The 15,461-nt window shown below is 43.5% G+C and overlaps 2 protein-coding genes across 11 annotated transcripts in view; one reads left to right on the top strand and one right to left on the bottom strand.

The window, feature by feature from the left end:
• The window catches only part of rnf41l (ring finger protein 41, like), a 104,683-nt gene extending 96,400 nt beyond the window's left edge, over window positions 1–8,283 (top strand). For all 8 annotated transcript variants that reach the window (XM_068031586.1, XM_068031585.1, XM_068031584.1 and 5 more), the window contains one exon: window positions 6,859–8,283. The gene's annotated coding sequence lies outside the window, so the exon portion shown is untranslated. The remainder of the gene's footprint in view (window positions 1–6,858) is intronic.
• A 90-nt stretch (window positions 8,284–8,373) lies between these two features.
• virma (vir like m6A methyltransferase associated) overlaps window positions 8,374–15,461 on the bottom strand; it is a 152,825-nt gene continuing 145,737 nt past the window's right edge. For all 3 annotated transcript variants that reach the window (XM_068031581.1, XM_068031582.1, XM_068031583.1), the window contains one exon: window positions 8,374–8,733. In XM_068031581.1, coding sequence (XP_067887682.1) covers window positions 8,597–8,733 — 137 coding nt within the window. In that variant the 3' untranslated portion in view covers window positions 8,374–8,596. The remainder of the gene's footprint in view (window positions 8,734–15,461) is intronic.

The raw sequence follows: 15,461 nt of genomic DNA, 5'->3' as shown, positions 1-15,461 counted from the left end.
AAACAACAGACGTGAGGATTGGGAGCAGTTTAGAATTCAGCAAAGGAGGACCAAGGGATTGATTAAGAAGGGGAAAATAGAGTACAAGAGCAAGCTTGTGGGGAGCATAAAAACTGACTGTAAAAGTTTCTATAGGTATGTGAAGAGAAAAAGATTGGTGAAGACAAATGTAGGTCCCTTACAGTCAGAAACAGGGGAATTTATTATGGGGAACAAAGATATGGCTGACCAACTAAATGCATACTTTGGTTTTGTCTTCACAAAAGACGACACAAATATCATACCAGAAATGTTGGGGAACACATGGCTTAGTGAGAGGGGAACTGAAGGAAATCAGTATTAGTAGAGAAATGGTGTTGGGGAAATTGATGGGATTGAAGGCCGATAAATCCCCAGGGCCTGATGGTATGCATCCCAGAGTACTTAAGGAAGTGGCCCTAGAAATAGTGGATGCATTGATGGTCATCTTCCAAGATTCTATAGACTCTGGAACAGTTCCTACAGATTGGAGGATAGCTAATGTAACCCCACTATTTAAAAAGGGAGGTAGAGAGAAAGCAGGGAATTATAGACCAGTCAGCTTGACACCGGTAGTGGGGAAAATTTTAGAGTCCATTATCAAACATTTTATAGCAGAGCACTTAGAGAACAGTGGTCAGGCAGAGTCAGCATGGATTTACAAAAGGGAAATAATGCTGGACAAATCTACTAGAATTCTTCCAGGATGTAACTAGTAAAAGTTGATGAGGGGGAGCCAGTGGATGTGGTTTATTTGGACTATCAGAAGGCTTTCGACAAAGTCCCACTTAAGAGATTAGCGTGTAAAATTAAAGCGCATGGGTTTGGGGGTTAGTGTATTGCGATGGATGGAAAATTGGTTGGCAGACAGGGAACAAAGAGTAGGGATAAATGGCAGGCAGTGACTGGTACTAGGACCCCAGCTGTTCACAATATAAATTAATGATTTAGATGAGGGAACTAAATGTAATATCTCCAAATTTGCAGATGACCCAAAACTGAATGGGAGGGTGAGTTGGACACGTTGAGCGAGTGGGCTAATGCATGCTAGATACAGTATAATGTGGATAAATGTGAAGTTATCCACTTTGGTAGCAAAAACAGGAAGGTAAATTATTATCTGAATGGCTATAAACAGAGAGGGGAATATGCAGCGAGACCTGGGTGTTCTCGTACACCAATCGCTGAAGGTAAGCATGCAGGTGCAACAGGTGGTAAAAAAGGCAAATGGTATGTTGGCCTTCATAGCGAGAGGATTAGAGTACAGCAGCAGGGATGTCTTGCTGCAATTATACAGGGCCTTGGTGAGGCCACACCTGGAATATTGTGTGCAGTTTTGGTCTCCTTATCTGAGGAAGGATGCTCTTGCTATAGAGGGAGTGCAGCGAAGGTTTACCAGACTGATTCCTGGGTTGGCGGGTCTGACATATGAGGAGAGATTAAGTCGGTTACGATTATATTCACTGGAGTTCAGAAGAGTGAGGGGGGATCTCACAGAAACCTATAAAATTCTAACAGCACTTGACAGGGTAGAAGCAGGAAGGATGTTCCTTATGGTGGGAGAGTCCAGAACAGGGGTCATAGTCTAAGGATACGGGGTAAACCTTTCAGGACTGAGATGAGGAGAAATTTCTTTGCCCAGAGTGGTGAGCCTGTGGAATTTGCTACCACAGAAAGCAGTTGAGGTCAAAACATTATGTTTTCAAGAAGGAGTTAGATATAGCTCTTGGGTCTAAAGGGATCAAAGGGTATGGGGCGAAAGCAGGTTACTGAGTTGGATGATCAGCCATGATGATAATGAATGGCGGAGCAGGCTCGGAGGGCCAAATGGCCTACTCCTCCTATTTTCTATGTTTCTGTGTCACCATAGAATCATATCGAGGTGATATAACAAGATAAGGGGAATGCTGCACCTTTAAATATGATTTTGCTTCATTTTAAAGAGTTTTTTCATTTGTTTTTGGGATGCAGACAGCACTAGTAAGGAAATATTTATTGCTCATCCTCAAGAGGGGAGGGGGTTGCTGGCCTGAGGGCAACTAGAGTCATATGGGGCTTGTAGGTTCCCTTCAATGAAAATAATTAGTGAACCTGTTTATGTGTTTAGTTCGGCCTCAGCTGGAGTATTGCGTCCAGTTCTGGGCACCGCACTTTAGGAAGATGTGAAGGCATTGGAGAGAGTACAGAAAAGAATGGTTCCAGGGATGAGGAATTTCAGTTATGAAAATGGATTGGAGGCTGAGAGGTGATTTGATAGAGGTAGATAGGGAGACAGTTCCTACTCATGAAAGAATCGAGAACAAGAGGGCACAGAGAAGCAAAAGTGATATGAGGAAAAACTTTCTTACACAGCGAGTGGTTCAGGTCTGGAATGCAGTGCCTGAGTGTGTGGTGGAGGCAGGTCCAATTGAAGTATTCAAAAGAAATTAGATTATATGAAAAGGGAGAATGGAACAGAATAAATTCCTCTTTCAGAGAGTCAGTGCAGACACGATGGGCCGAATGGACTCCTCCTGCACTGTAACAATTATGTGATTGTGAATAATCTAGCAGTTTTTTGATACTTGCCAAGGAATTATCAGATTTATTGAATTCGTTGGATGAGAGTTCAATTTGCTCTCAAAATAGACAGATGCAAAGTTATTGGAGAAACAGCTCCACGTGCGCAGCCTGAGGCCTCGGGCAAATTTGTAATTGGACCTCGATTTAATGTTGTTACAGCCAGGTGAGGAGGGGTCTCAAGCTCCCTTTCACCCCTTCTCTTGTTTGACCACAACAGGGTTTATCCTTTTTTTTTAAACACAGTGGTTGAGTTTACCACCTCTGTGAGCAATTGCTCCTGTTCCTCTATCAACCAGACACGTTTTCTTGAGTTTCAACAAGAAAGAGGTAAGTTTATTAGGCTTAACACTCTAACCTGGTTAAAAATACTAAAAGCTACACATTCATGCTCACACACACACACAAATAGGTAATAGATGGAAAACAAATTTGGTGGTTGGATTAAAGTCCAGAATAAATGGAATTTAAATACAATATATGAGTCCAATAGTCCTCAGTTGAAATGGTCATCCTGAAGTCCTCGCTGGGTCACGTGCCTGGTGGTGGGCTAGCTTTTCTCAGGGCTCCTGAAGGCAGAAGAGGGGGTTGATTCTCATCTCCTGATTGTGGGCTGTCGGCTTGAGGGGGCTCCCAGTCACAGCCAGATCTTCCTTGATGCTTTCTGGAGAGGGAGAGGCCTGCTTCGTTGATGGTTTTTCAGTTACTGGACTCTGCTGTCTGTGTGAAAAAGCTTACAGATTCTCCAGAGCTGCTCAGGCAGTCACATTTTTTTTTGAGGTTTTTTTCTGGAATCTTCTGAGATTCAAGGTGCTACATGCTTCAAGATGTCCAGTCACACTTGAAAGAGGGGGTTGGCTCTTTCAAAGTCAATGGGTGTAGATGGTCCTGCGACCATGTTGATAAGGCCATTCTAGGTAATTTAAAGCACTGAGAGCCAACCATTGTTCTGGATAGGCCGGGTGAAACTTTCCATCTCCAGTTTTAATCTTCTGTTTCAGATGTGAATTGCAGTGGCCATTTTGGCTGCCAGTTTTTTTAAAAAGTTATTTGTAAGATTTTTACATTAGAAGTCTAATGTAAGGTTCCAGTGAAATTAATATTTCCCCTTTGGCATTTAGGGTTTTCATGACAATGCCATGAGTGAGTTACGGGGATGAAACAGGCTATAGATTGGAGACAGTGGGAAATTAACTGACTCCTACACTAAGGTGCTGGTGGGCTTGAGATTTTTTTTGTGGGCCTAAAACAAGAAAAATTGAATTTTCTGGGCCATTTTGAGTAGCCACCAGCAATCCCTTTGAAGTTCAGTTCTAGTGCATAAAGGCCTGCTAATGTCACAAAAAAAACCCCGACCTACCCCTGCAATCTTCCCTTTACTTACCTTTTTTTATTCATTCATGGGATTTAGGCGTCGCTGGCCAGGCCAGCATTTATTGCCCATCCCTAACTGCCCTTGAGGTGGTGGTGGTGAGCTGCCTTCTTGAACCGCTGCAGTCCATTTGGGAAAGGTATACCCACAGTGCTGCTAGGAAGGGAGTTCCAGGATTTTGACCCAGTGACAGTGAAGGAACGGCGATATAGTTCCAAGTCAGGATGGTGTGTGACTTGCAGGTGGTGGTGTTCCCATGCATTTGCTGCCCTTGTCCTTCTAATTGGTAGAGGTCACGGGTCTGGAAGGTGCTGTCTAAGGAGCATTGGTGTATTGCTGCAGTGCATCTTGTAGATGGTACACACTTCTGCCACTGTGCGTTGGTGGTGAATGTTTGTAGATGGGGTGCCAATCAAGCGGGCTGCTTTGTCCTGGATGGTGTCGAGCTTCTTGAGTGTTGTTGGAGCTGCACCCATCCAGGCAAGTGGAGAGTATTCCATCACACTCCTGACTTGTGCCTTGTAGATGATGGACAGGCTTTGGGGAGTTAGGAGGGGAGTTACTCACCGCAGGATTCCTAGCCTCTGACCTGCTCTTGTAGCCACGGTATTTATATGGCTACTGCAGTTCAGTTTCTGGTCAATGGTAGCCCCTAGGATGTTGTTAGTGGGGGATTTAGTGATGGTAATGCCATTGAATGTCAAGGGGAGATGGTTAGCTTCTCTCTTGTTGGAGATTGTCAGTGCCTGGCACTTGTGTGACGCGAATGTTACTTGCCACTTATCAGCCCAAGTCTGGATATTGTTCAGGTCTTGCTGCATTTCTACACTGACTGCTTCAGTATCTGAGGAGTCACGAATGGTGCTGAACATCCCCACTTCTGACCTTATGATTGAAGGAAGGTCATTGATGAAGCAGCTGAAGATGGTTGGGACTAGGACACTACCCTGAGGAACTCCTGCAGTGATGTCCTAGAGCTCAGATGATTGACCTCCAACAACCACAACCATCTTCCTTTGTGCTAGGTATGACTCCAGCCAGCGGAGGGTTTTCTCCCAATTACATTGACCTCAGTTTTGCTAGGGCTCCTTGATGTCAAGGGCAGTCACTCTCACCTCTTGAGTTCAGCTCTTTTGTCCATGTTTGAACAAAGGCTGTAATGAGGTCAGGAGCTGACTCCCGATCTGCCAGAAGCTGCAGCATGAGCACATCATAGAGATGCTCACCGCGCAGACAAGCTAAGTTTTAAACTTTTAACGCTTACCTTGCTGTGTGTGTCCGGCCCAACCTGACCCCGACACATGTCGTTGGGTCCCGTCAGGTTCGGGTCGGGTAGCAGGCCTTTACTAATGCAGTCGATCACAATGCAATGTTTGGAGCTCTAACACTGAATTTCTACTCCATTGTCTCTGGGTTGCTAAACCAGCAATATAATAATTAGGCTAGGCTCGTGTACACAGATGGCATATATCTGTTTCAAAGCAGAAAATTGTGATTTCATTGATTTCTACAAGATACTATTGCCGGAAGAAAACTGAGGGTACACTAAGCCCAAGATAGGCTATTGAAAAATGAGTTCTGCGCTTCTTATTCCTAGGACAAAATAGAAGGCATTTGAGGCATTGCCTCAAAGGAAAACTGTCTTTTAAATTTAAGAGTCCAGTAGTCTTACCAATCCTGTCAGATTTTAGACAAATTGGAAAGGTAAAGGGTAGTTTTGGCTCCTGACATGTAGCCTCACTAAACAGGTGCATGGATTTGGAGAGAGCTCTAATACTATATGACTGATTTTGCCACTCATACTCCTGGCCAGGAGTGGAATCTCAATTACCCTAACAGCAAAACAATCCTTGGTTCCAACAGAGTGACAAAAAAATGAGACTTTCTCATTCTAAAGCTCCCATTGTAATAAGAATGTGCAAAGTGGTACATTTTGGGGGGAAAATCCAGCATCCTTATGCCCAATATTACTGAGGGAGTGTTTTACCAAAGCCTTGAAACAATGGAAATTAATCTGAATTGCCCTTTGACATGTAGATGTTTGTATTCTGAAGAACCTGCAGTTGCGATTTCATTGGTTTTAAAGAACTCCAGGTTACAGTAATTACACAGTGGGAAGCACTAGTTGTAGATTTTCAAATAAGCTGTATGTCTGGATGTGGCAATGCTAAACCTTTAAGGGGTTACTGTATCAGATAGGAATTAAGTTAAGGTGATATAAAAAGAAATAATGTATAAACAAGGTAATTAAGTGTTAGTGACAGTGGATATTAGAACACTAAACTTAGGAAGGAGAAAAATTGCTTTTGTGAACTCAGTGGCCTTTCCATTTAAATGTGATGGTGCTGATGCCAGAGGTTATCAAAAGAAATGGTTTCTAAATGTTGTGCATCACCTCTAACAGCAGCAATGGTGCCTGCCTTTTTTTCTGGTTTACTGCCAAAGCAGATGCAACAAAGCTGTATCTGAGAGCTATTTCAGTATTGTCTTTAAAATTAGAATGTGATTACATGGAGACAAATTGGAACAGTGTGAAATAAGATGTTGCTATATTCGACCAGTATACGTTCTACCATCAAAAGATCCAGGCATCTGGGTTGAGCACAGTAGATTAGAGTGCTGGAGTACTATATCAGATCCAAGTCAGAGTATTGGTTTAAGAGAGGTGACGTAGATGATAAAGATAAGGAAATACTGTGAAAAACAGTAGACGATATCAAACCTCAAGACGAACTTCACTTTCCCTTATTTTTTCACCAAATGGTGACATACAGTCTTAACACTAAAGGAGTTACTGTACTAGATAGGGACTTTCCCAGAGAAATAAAAAGTAATTTCATGCGTGCAACATGAAGTTTAAAGTACAATTTTTTTTAAATGCTGGTTTCTTCTCTAATTCTTTCCTCCAGAAACTCACATTTCTAAGTCATTCTCTGAACTGCTCGATGGCTACAAAAGAGTACCAAATTTGGGATGATGTGGAACACTTCTTCATTGTTCAAAGTTTTTATATTATTCAGAGGATGAACATGGTGATCTTACAACTATTTCTACTGCCTGTTAAACATTTTCCACAACTGGATAGAAACAAAGCAAGCAACAATCACTTTATATCAGTTGATTACATCAACTATTGTGTTTGCACTTTAAGCTTATAGCCTTTCAAGATGTATCTATTCTTCCTAGGCAAAAACATTTATAGTAAATCAGAATTTAAAGAAACCAGCTGCCACATAGATATTTGTTGGTGTTTAAAATAGTTATGGTAATCCATGCGTTGACACTGAAACAGTACAAAAAGTCTAGTCATTAAAGTCAGTTTTTTTTTTAAAGGGAAAAATTGCCTTAACTACATGTGTTGGTCATTTTGTAAATTTGTTTTTTTAAGTAGCTTATCTTTGACAAGTTAAGGGGTACAAGTTGCATAACTAGTGTGGATACAAATATATTTAAATTACAAGTTTGTAATTAGACAATAAATGAGCTGTCAACGTATTCAGGGTTTTTAACCTCACTAGAGACTGAGAAAATGAACACCCTTGTGATAATTATTTCAGTTAGACTGTGGTAAAGGTAGGTGTCTCAAGTTGCACCAGAATCATGGACAGCATTGTATTTTCTGGGCTATTGTAAACTTATCTTAATGCCTTAAAATCCTGAAAAATCTAAACATAAAACACAAAGATCCAGACGACCTGTACAAACTACCAGAATGTTTCACTGGGCTAATGCATGACCAACTTATTTCTGTAGAGGAGCTGGAGAATGTTACTCGTCCCAAAATTTTATGGCAAAGAACGCTGTGGAATATTAAACTGGCACAATGAAGCAAGTCTTGGAGGCTTTATACAAAGCAAGAGTCGGACACCAGACAAAGCAACATAGATCTAGAGTATAACATTTTATACTGCTATTCTTTAGAGAATGGGGAGTGAAGAATGCAAAATGAGCGTATTGGTTACACCTGTACTTGTATATTCAGCTGGTCTAATGTTTGTTAGCAGTGGGCATTTAAGTGACTTTTCTCAAGTTGGTTTTAAAAGATATTTCCTCATTTATATCTGCTGTCAAATAAAAAATGTGCTCGGATGGAATAGTTTAACATGGGTTCTTGATCTGTTTAGTTACTTATAATCTTAAGCACTTTACAAGTCTGAACTGCTCTGTAATTTAGTCGCTTGTAAAATTAAGGAAACTAGCATGAATGAGTTCTGAGAATACAGGACTGTTATTGAATGGACGGCATAGCGCCATGAGGTGATTGTTGGTCGGCAGACTCGGTGGGCCGAAGGGCCTGTTTCAGTGCTGTATCTCTAAATAAATAAAAAAATGATCTCGATTAAATTTAGAGTGGCACCTCTTTCATTTAGTTAGTAATCTCATCAATGATGAAAATTAAATCAAAAAACTTGCCTTTTTTGATGATCCATTTTATTAAAATTTCAATACTGCTATAAAAAGGACAACATCTTCCAAATTTCTTCAACGAAAATATCCACTTTTCTTGAAACTAAATCTCACAACCAGGAAGTACTGGAGTCAAATATTGGTCCTTCAGTGCCACAAACAGAATCTTTCACACAACTTCATCATCTTGAGGGAAAAAAACATTTTACTCATTCAGAGAAAATGTGCAGAAATTTCCTTTTAGCGTGTAAAGGATCGCACGTGTCTACCCCTTCCACTACTTCCTCCACTGAATTTGCCCCTCGAGCCGCCGCCTCCCCATGATGGTCCTGCACCTCGACCCCTTGATGTACGATCACGGGGACTCTGACGGTATCCTGAAACACAAAACATCAACATTTTTATCAACTTCATATTGTAAAGCAGGGATAATTGTGTAGGGAGTAGTGACTTCAGCTATAAAAACAAATCTCGGGTTCTAACTTACACTATCCCCCTGGTGTAAAAATAATCATTTTCAGACACAAGGATTTTTATTAATCCATCATTTAACTCAGTACAAATTACAACAGTTTTATGAAGGAGCCCACTTTCCAGTGAGATTGATTGAGGATTATATCTCCCTTGACCCAATTGTAACTACTGCCTTACACTATATATTCAAGGTTGTCTCCTCCAGCCAACCTCAAAAAAATATCTGAGCTAAAAATATGAACATTCCGATCAAAGCATATCTGCAGTGATATGGATATTGCTCTAACACAATAGAAGGGACTTTCTGGTCATTTCTCCTCTTAGTGAGAAAGTAGAATAGATTCAAATTAGAAATCTGATTAATATAGACAAGCATGCACCAAGTATAACTGTTAGATTCACACTGATGCTGTGGTATAGTGCCTTGCAACTAGTTATCCAATGTGGGTGGCATGGTGAGAAACTTCCAGAACCAAACAGGCAACTTTAATCCTATATTACTAAAAAGCTGATGCATCTTTCTATTAAAAAAAAGTACAAATATGTGTGCATCCAAAAGGTCATTATCCTGCCTTGCAAAGAGAGAGAAAACATTGGCTCTAATAGCTCTTTTTATTACTGTTTTCCCAGTTTTTCCTTCCACTGATATGACTCACGTGCAGGTGCTTTGCTGTGAAATCCATACTAATTCAGATGCAAGTGATAATCTCTGATTAATAATTCACTTTGCAATCAAATACTTTTACAATTGCAGAACAGGCCAATAACTGCTCTTCTGTGCTTTTACCTCATGTTAAAATATTATTTGATGACACACCACTAATATATTGAATGGAGTGCATCACACGAGGTAATTTTTGACACTTCCAAACAAATCACCATCTCCTTTGCTTACTACTTGCAAGACATTTCAATAATATATTTGCTGATTGTAATCACTGTAAAATAATGGGCACCAAGCCTCTGCTGAGCAAAAGGTGTCAAACTTGAAATCTGAGTTTCTATGCTTTCCCATCTACCTTAGTTTCTTTTTACTTAATTGATCCACATTAAACATTTTTTTTTTTATTCGTTCATGGGATGTGAGCCTCACTGGCTAGGACAGCATTTATTGCCCATCTCTAATTGCCCTCGAGAAGGTGGCGGTGAACTGCCTTCTTGAACCGCTGCAGTCCTTGGGGTGTAGGTACACCAACAGTGCTGTTAGGAAGGAGGTTCCAGGATCTTGACTCTTTGATATAGTTCCAAGTCAGGATGGTATGTGGCTTGGAGGGGGAACTTGCAGGTGGTGGAATTCCCATGCACCTGCTGCCCTTGTCCTTCTAGGTGGTAGAGGTCGCAGGTTTGGAAGGTGCTGTCAAAGGAGCCTTGGTGAGTTGCTGCAGTGCATCTTGTACATAGTACACACTGCTGCAACAGTGCATCTGTGGTGGAGGGAGTGGATGGGGTCCCAATCAAGCGGGCTGCTTAGTCCTGAATGGCGTCAAGCTTCGAGTGTTGTTGGAGCTGCACCCATCCAGGCAAGTGGAGAGTATTCCATCACACTCCTGACTTGTGCCTTGTAGATGGTGGACGGGCACTGGGGAGTCAGGTGGTGAGTTACTGCAAAATTCCCAGCCTCTGACTTGCTCTTGTAGCCACAGCATTTATGTAGCTGATCCAGTTCAGTTTCTGCTCAATGGTGACCCCCAGGATGTTGACAATGGGGGATTCTGTGATGGTAATGCCACTGAACGTCCAGGGAAGATGGTTACATTCTCTGTTTGAGATGGTCATTGCGATTGCCTGGCACCTGTGTGGCGTGAATGTTACTTGCCACTTATCAGCTCAAGCCTGGATGTTGTCCAGGTCTTGTTGCATATGGACATAGGCTGCTTCAGTTTCTGAGGAGTCGTGAATGGTGCTGAACATTCCCATGTCTGACCTTACGATGGAGGGAAGGTCATTAATGAAGCAGCTGAAGATGGTTGGGTCGAGGACACTACCCTGAGGAACTCCTGCAGTGATGTCCTGGGACTGAGATGATTGACCTCCAACAACCGCAACCATCTTTATTTGTGCTAGGTATAACTAACAAGCGGCAGTTTTCCCCGACTCCCATTGACTCCAGTTTTGCTAAGGCTCCTTGATGCCATACTCGGTCAAATGCTGCCTTTATGTCAAGGGCAGTCACTCTCTCCTCACCTCGAGTTCAGCTCTTGCTGTAATAAGGTCAGGAGCTAAGTGGCCCTGGCGGAGCCCAAACTGAGCGTCAGGGAGCAGGTTATTGCTGAGCAAGTGTCGATTGATAACACTGTTGACAACCTCTTCTATCACTTTGCTGATGATCGGGAGTAGACTGATGGAGCGGTAATTGGCTGAGTTGGATTTGTCTTGCTTTTCATTTCTTGATATCACGTGGAGTGAATCGGATTGGCTGAAGACTGGCTTCTGTGACACGGGGCCGAGATGGATCATCCACTCGCCACTTCTAGCTGAAGATGGATGCAAATGCTTCAGCCTTGTCTTTTGCACTGATGTGCTGGGCTCCCCCATCATTGAGGATGGGGATGTTTGTGGAGCCTCCTCCTCCTGTCAGTTGTTTAATTGTCCACCACCATTCATAAACGGATGTGGCAGGACTGCAGAGCTTTGCTCTGATCCGTTGGTTGTGGATTCACTTAGCCCTGGCTATTGCATGCTGCTTCTGCTGTTTGGCGTGCAAGTAGTCCTGTGTTTTAGCTTCACCAGGCAGACACCTCATTTTTAGGCACTCTTCATTGAACCAGGGTTGGTCCCCAGCTTGATGGTAATGGTAGAGTGGGAGATACGCTGGGCTATAACATTACAGATTGTCGTTGAAAAGAATTCTGCAGCTGCTGCTGATAGCCCACAGCGCCTCATTGATGCCCAGTTTCGAATTGCTAGATCTGTTCGAAATCTATCCCATTTAGCATGGTGGTAGTGCCACACAACACGATTGTGGGTACCCTCAACATGAAGACGGCGGTACTTTGTCTCCACAAGGACCGTGCCAAGCGGCGGTCACTCCTACCAATACTGTCATGACAGATGCATCTACGACAGGTAGATTGGTGAGGACGAGGTCAAGTAAGCTTTTCCCTCTTGTTGGTTCCCTCACCACCTGTCGCAGACCCAGTCTAGCAGCTATGTCCTTTAGGACTCGGCCAGCTCAGTCAGTGGTGATGCTACCGAGCCACTCTTGGTGGTGGACATTGAAGTCCCCCACCTAGAGTATATTTTGTGCCCTTGCTACCTTCAGTGCTTCTTCCAATTGGTGTTCAACGTGGAGAAGCACTGATTCATCAACCGAGGTGAGGCGGTAGATGGTAATCAGCAGAGGGTTTCCTTGCCCATGTTTGACCTGATGCCATGAGACTTCATGGGGTCCAGAGTCAACGTTGAGGCCAACTCCCTCCTGACGGTATACCACTGTGCCACCACATCTGGTGGGTCAGGATGTACCCAGGCATGGTGGTGGTATCTGGGACATTGTCTGCAAGGTATGATTTCGTGAGTATGACTACGTCTATATAACTAGTCTGTGGGGCAGCTCTCCCAATTTTGGCACTTGCCCCCAGATGGTAGTAATGAGGACTTTGCAGAGTCGACAGGGCTGGGTTTGCTGTTGTCATTTCCGTGCAGAGGTCAATGCCAGGTGGTACGTCCAGTTTCATTCCTTTTCTTAGACTTTGTGGCGATTTGATACAACTGAGTGGCTTGCTAAGCCATTTCAGAGGGTATATAAGAGTCTACTACATTGCTGTGGGTCTGGAGTCACATGGGGGCCGGACAGGTAAGGAGGGCAGATTTCCTTCCCTAAAGGACATTAGTGAACCAGATGTGCTTTTACAACAATCGACAATGGTTTCATGGCCATCATTAGACTAGCTTTTTAATTCCAGATTTATTAATTGAATTCAAATTCCACCATCTGCCGTGGGTGGGATTCGAACCCATGTCCCCAGAACAATTAGCCTGGGGCTCTGGGTTACTAGTCTAGTGACATTAACACTAGGCCAACACCGCCCCCAAAAAAATAAAGTCAGCAGTAGGGACTTAGAGTCACAGAGTCATAGAAACAGGCCCTTTGGCCCACCGCGTTCATGCCGACTATAATGCCTATCTGTACTAATCCCACCTGCCTGCATTAATTCCATATCCCTCTATGCCTTGCTCATTCAAGTACCTGTCCAGATGCCTCTTAAATGTTGCTACTGTTCCTGCCTCCACCACCTCCTCTGGCAGCTCATTCCAGATACACAATATTCTTTGTGAAAAATTTACCCCTTTGATCCCCTTTAAACCTCCTCCCTCTCACCTTAAATCTATGCCCTCTAGTTTTACTCACCCCTACCATGAGAAACAGACTCTAGCTATCTCCCCTATCTATGCCTCTCATAATTTTATATACCTTTATCATGTCCCCTCTCAGCCTCCTTCGCTCCAGGGAAAACAGACCCAGCGTATCCAATCTGTCTTTATAACTCAAGCCCTCCAAACCAGGCAACATCTTTTCTGCACCCTCTCTAGCTTAATCACATCTTTCCTGTAGTGCGGCAACCAGAACTGCACACACTACTCCAAATGCGGCCTAACCAACATTATGTACAACTGTAACATGACGTCCCAACTCTTGTACTCAATGCCTTGGCCGATGAAGGCAAGCATGCCATACGCCTTCTTCACCACCCTGTCTACCTGTATTGCCACTTTCAGGGAACTATGTACTTGCAGCCCAAGGTCTCTCTGCTCAACAACACTCCCCAGGGCCCTGCCATTCACTGTATATGTCCTGCCCTGGTTTAACTTCCCAAAATGCATCACTTTGCACTTGTCTGCATTAAATTCCATTTGCCAATCCCTTGCCCACTTTCCTAGTTGATCTATATCCTGTTGTAACCTTAGACAACCTTCTTCACTGTCCACCATACCACCAATTTTGGTGTCATCTGCAAACTTACTAATCATGCTCCCTACATTCACATCCAAGTCATTAATATATATTGCAAACAACAGAGGGCCCAGCACCGATCCCTGCAGCACACCATTGGTCACCAGCCTCCAATCTGAAAAACAACTCTCCACTACCACCCTCTGCCTCTATCACTAAGCCAATTTTGTATCCAATTGGCTAGCTCACACTGGATCCCATGTGTTCGAACCTTCTGGACCAGCCTACTATGTGGGACCTTGTCAAAGGCCTTGCTAAAGTCCATGCAGACAACGTCCATCGCCCTGCCTTCGTCAATCCTCTTGGTCGCCTCCTCGAAAAACTCAATCAAATTCATGAGACATGATTTCCCACGCACAAAGCCATGCTGACTATCCATAATCAGACCATGCCTTTCCAAATGCATATAAATCCTGTCTCAGAATCCCTTCCAGTAACTTTCCCATCACTGATGTGAGGCTCACCGGCCTGTAGTTCCCTGGCTTATCCCTGCTGCCCTTCATTAATAAAGGCACATTAGCTATCCTCCAGTCCGGTACCTCACCCATGGCTAACGATGATACAAAAATCTCTGCCAGGGCCCCAGAAATCTCCTCTCTTGCTTCCCATAGCATCCTAGGTCAGGCCCTGGGGATTTATCCACCTTAATGCGCTTCAATACCTCCAACACCTCCTCCTTTGTAATGTTGATATGCTCCAGGATATCACTGTTCCCTCCCTTGAACTCACTAGCTTCCATGACCTTCTCCACGGTAAATACAGACAAGAAGCATTAATTTAAGACCTCGCCCATTTCCCGTGGCTCCACACATAGATTACCACACTGATCTTTAAGGGGACCTACTCTCTCCCTAGCTACCCTTTTACTCTTAATATACTTATAAAATCTTTTAGGATTCTCCTTTATCTTATCTGCCAGGGAAATCTCATGGCCCCTTTTCACCCTCCTAATTTCCTTCTTAAGTGTACTCCTATACTCCTCGAGGGACTCGCATTGATCCCAGCTGCCTATACCTGACATATGCCTCCTTCTTTGTCCTGACCTGACCCTCAATATCCCTCATCAACCAAGGTTCCCTAAACTTGCCAGCCTTGCCCTTCCATCTAACAGGAACATGCCAGCCCGGAACTCTTCCCATCTCACTTTTAAAAGCCTCCCACCTGACAGACGTCCCTTTACCTGTAAACAGCCTCTCCCATTCAACTTTTGAGAGTTCCTGTCTGATGCCATCGAAATTAGCCTTCCCCACTTTAGGACTTCAACCTGAGGACCAGTCCTATCCTTTTCCATAACTATCTTGAAGATAATAGAGTTATGGTCACTGGTCCCAAAGTGCTCCCCCACTGACACATCAACCACCTGCCCACCTCATTTCCTAAGAGGAGGTCGAGTGTAGCCCCATCCACATACTGCTTCAGAAAACTATCCTGGACACACTTAAATTCTTCCCCATCTGATCCCTTAGCACTGGCAGTCCCAGTCAATATTAGGGAAGTTAAAATCACCTATTACAACCCTATAATTCCTACACCTATCCGTGACTTCCCTACATATATGCTCCTCCACATCCCTCTGACTATTGGGGGGCCTGCAGTATAATCCCAAAGTGATCACCCCTTTCTTATTTCTAAGTTCTACCCATATGGCCTCGCTGGACATTCCCCCCAGGATATCCT

This window comes from Heterodontus francisci, chromosome 5 (assembly GCF_036365525.1).
Source record: "Heterodontus francisci isolate sHetFra1 chromosome 5, sHetFra1.hap1, whole genome shotgun sequence".
Lineage (NCBI taxonomy): Eukaryota > Metazoa > Chordata > Chondrichthyes > Heterodontiformes > Heterodontidae > Heterodontus > Heterodontus francisci.
This window is presented reverse-complemented; position numbering and strand designations above follow the sequence as displayed.